Genomic DNA, 3,863 nt, shown 5'->3' with positions numbered 1-3,863 from the left:
ACCAATGTCCTGTACAGCCACAACATGACCTCCCAACTCCTGTACTCAATACTCTGACCAATAAAGGAAAGCATACCAAATGCCTTCTTCACTATCCTATCTACCTGTGACTCCACTTTCAAGGTATGAACCTGCACTCCAAGGTCTCTTTGTTCAGCAACACTCCCTAGGGCCTTACCATTAAGTGTATAAGCTAAGATTTGCTTTCCCAAAATGCAGCACCTCGCATTTATCTGAATTAAACTCCATAAGCCACTTCTCAGCCCATTGGCCCATCTGGTCCAGATCCTGTTGTAATCTGAGGTAACCCTCTTCGCTGTCCACTCCACCTCCAATTGTGGTGTCATCTGCAAACTTACAAACTGTACCTCTTATGTTCGCATCCAAATCATTTATATAAATGATGGAAAACAGTGGACCCAGCACTGATCTTTGTAGCACTCCACTGGTCACAGGCCTCCAGTCTGACAAACAGCCCTCCACCCTCTGTCTTCTACCTTTGAGCGAGTTCTGTATCCAAATGGCTCGTTCTCCCTGTATTTTGTGAGATCTAACCTTGCTAATCAGTCACCCATGGGGAACCTTGTCGAACACCTTACTGAAGTCTATATAGGTCACATCTACTCCTCTGCCCTCATCAATCCTCTTTGTTACTTCTTCAAAAAACTCAATCAAGTTTATGAGATATGATTTCCCATGCACAAAGTCATGTTGACTATCCCGAATCAGTTCTTGCCTTTTCAAATACATGTACATCCTGTCCATCAGGATTCCCTCCAACAACTTGCCCACCACCAAGGTCAGGTTCACTGGTCTATAGTTCCCTGGCTTGTCTTTACCACCCTTCTTAAACAGTGGCACCATGTTTGCCAACCTCCAGTCTTCCGGCACCTCACCTGTGACTATCAATGATTGAAATATCTCAGCAAGAGGCCCAGCAATCACTTCTCTAGCTTCCCACAGAGTTCTCGTGTACACCTGATCGGTCCTGGGGATTTATCTACCTTCATGTGTTTTAAGACATCCAGCTCTTGCTGCTCTGTAAAATGGACATTTTTTAGCATGTTGGTATTTATTTCCCAAAGTTCTGAACCTTCCATATCCTTCTCCACAGTAAACACTGATGCAAAACACTCATTTAGTAGCTCGCACATATGGTGAGGTTCCACACATAAGCTGCCTTGTTGATCTATAAAGGGGTGTGAACGTGCATGTGTGTGTATGTGTGCATGCACGTGTGTGTGTGTGTGTGAGAGAGAGTCAGAGAGAGAGACCTGTGTGTTTGTGTGTGTGTCTGTGTGCATATGCGTGTGCCTGTGCATGTGTGTGTGTATATGTGTATGTGTGTCTGTGAGTGAGAGAGAGAGAGACTGTGTTTCGGTGTGCTTGTGTGTGTGTCTGTGTCTGTGTGTGTCTGTATGTGTATCTGCAAGTGAGAGAGAGAGAGACTGTGTTTCGGTGTGCTTGTGTGTGTGTCTGTGTCTGAGCCTGTGTCCGTGTGAGAGCCTGTGTGTGTATGTTATGTGTGTGTGCGAGAGCCTGCATATGTGTATGTGTGTGTATGAGAGCCTATATATAAAGAAATATATATAATATATGTGTGTGTGTGTTTGTGCGTCTGTGTCTCTGTAGGAGTAGCATTCCCCTTCTCCAAAACATTGTTGAGGAAACCGTTGATTTGAGGATAGAGGGGTAAAGGAGTCTTCACATAAAAAAAACGATTGGGGAAGCAGTCCCTCCCAGCACAGAGGGTGTCAGGTTGAATTTAGGCCTCACCACTCTCAGAGCTTGCCTTGAACCTAGAGTGTTCCACCTTGGAGACAGAGTCTCAGCTGTTGGGCAGTATCCAAGGAGTCATGGCACCTTCAGCTTCAGAATCTAGCTAGTGGGAAATCGCCAAGAAACCAACCCTCCCTCCGCCCCCCCCCCCCCCATTCAAAGCCCCCTCCTCCAAGTGACAGCCGTCAACATCTCAAGTGTGCCTTATATTCTTTATTTTCAAAACATCCTGTTTCAGAGATGCATGGAGTAGGTGGGACTGCAACCAACTCTCACTCTGCGCCGGGGAGGCACCACCTTTGACCTTCCTTTGCCTGTCCCTTTCTGAGTCCCCCTCAACCTCACAAATACAAATGGAACAGCTTCAGGATCTCTGCCTCGGCCGTTTCCAGGCTGGGCAGCGGCAGAGCGAAGGGGTAGAGTTTCTCTTGGAAGCGATGGAAGAAGGTGTAGAGATGGGACATGTCAGAAGCGCTGTAGAAGGACAGCTGACCCTCACCGTAGTCCAGGTAGAGCCCCAGCCTGTCGGGCCTGCCCTCGGAGCAGCACAGGGAGCCGGCACTATCCCGGGCGCCGTCAGCCACGTGCACCTTCCCGTTCCACAGCCGCACCGTCCAGAAGCCGTTGGCGGGGGTCAGCGGCACGTCGTCGTGCCTGCTCGCCATCTCACTAGCCACCCCGACGATCCAGCCGGCCATGCCGTCCACGTCCAGCTCCCAGTAATGCCGGCCCCAGGCGAAACCCACCCCCCCCAGCACCGCGGCGTGGAAGCTGAACCGCTTGGCGCTCTCCGGCAGCTGCTTGAACCTGGAGCGGCGCTTCACCATGGTGTGGTCCTTGGACAGCACTAGGCCGGGGTTGGCTGTGTCCGGGTCGAAGGTCACGGCAGCTGGCACTGAGGGGCACACACACGAACACAGGACAGAGACACGTCAGTAACAGTGAGAGAGTTTAACGCTACATGTAAAAGGTACGCCATGAGGATAGGGAGAGGTGCTCCACTCGATGGGTTATGGGGTCGTGAAATTAGTTAGGAACAGGAGTTGGCTATTCAGCCCCTCCAGCCTGTTCCACCATTCACCAAGGTCATGGCTGACCTGTGCCTAACTCCATCTACCTGCCTCTAGACCATATCCCTCAGTGCCTTTGAGCACTGCACCTTGATCAATCCAACAACCCAATGGAGCGTGTTCCCAATGGAGCGTGTTCCCAATGGAGCGTGTTCCCAATGGAGCGTGTTCGTGTTCCCAATGGAGCGTGTTCCCAATGGAGCGTGTTCCCAATGGAGCGTGCTTTTTAGCATTATAACGTACAGGCCATGGCAGATAATCTCGGCACAGTAATGGTGCCCTACACACACACACACACACAGACACTCATACACAGACGCACAGTCGGCTACATGCACGCACACAAATACAGACATACACACTCAGACACAGACACACACTGGCTGACAGACAGACACGCACACACACACGCGCACACAGATACTCACAGTCGGCTACACGCATTCACAAAGATACAGACATACTCACACAGACACACACACACACTCAGACACAAGACACGCACTGACAGACACACATACACAGATATTCACAGTCAGCTACACAGACATACTCACACACACACACTCAGACACAGACACGCACTGACAGACACACATACACAGATATTCACAGTCAGCTACACACTCATACAGACATACTCTCTCACACACACACACTCAGACACAGACACGCACGCCGACACACAACAAACTGATAATGGCCAAATGATCTGTTTCCAATGAAAGCAAAACATTTCAGATGCTGTGGATCAAATACTGGAGAAACTGAGCAGGTCTGGCAGCATCTGTGGAGAGAGAAACAGAGTTCACCTGAAACAGGCTGCCCATGGGGTGGAGGAGTGGTGGGGTGGGGGGAGGGAAGGTGGAGGAGATGGTCGTGCAGGGTGTGGAAGAACAGGTAATGAATGATCTGAGATGGAAATTCATGAAAGTATCCTGCAGAGTGATATGTGGGCATGTGATGGCTGATGGGACTGGTTTGATTGATACAGGGAAATGGCATGGATTTGAT

At 49.9% G+C, this 3,863-nt stretch overlaps 1 protein-coding gene across 1 annotated transcript in view; it reads right to left on the bottom strand.

The window, feature by feature from the left end:
• Positions 1–1,977: 1,977 nt before the first annotated feature.
• Positions 1,978–3,863, bottom strand: part of LOC122541399 (zinc-binding protein A33-like) — a 26,905-nt gene continuing 25,019 nt past the window's right edge. Inside the window, exon 6 of the mRNA XM_043678141.1 lies at positions 1,978–2,674. Coding sequence (XP_043534076.1) covers positions 2,121–2,674 — 554 coding nt within the window. The 3' untranslated portion in view covers positions 1,978–2,120. The remainder of the gene's footprint in view (positions 2,675–3,863) is intronic.

The sequence above is a fragment of the Chiloscyllium plagiosum genome, chromosome 37 (assembly GCF_004010195.1).
Source record: "Chiloscyllium plagiosum isolate BGI_BamShark_2017 chromosome 37, ASM401019v2, whole genome shotgun sequence".
Classification (NCBI taxonomy): Eukaryota; Metazoa; Chordata; class Chondrichthyes; order Orectolobiformes; family Hemiscylliidae; genus Chiloscyllium; species Chiloscyllium plagiosum.
This window is presented reverse-complemented; position numbering and strand designations above follow the sequence as displayed.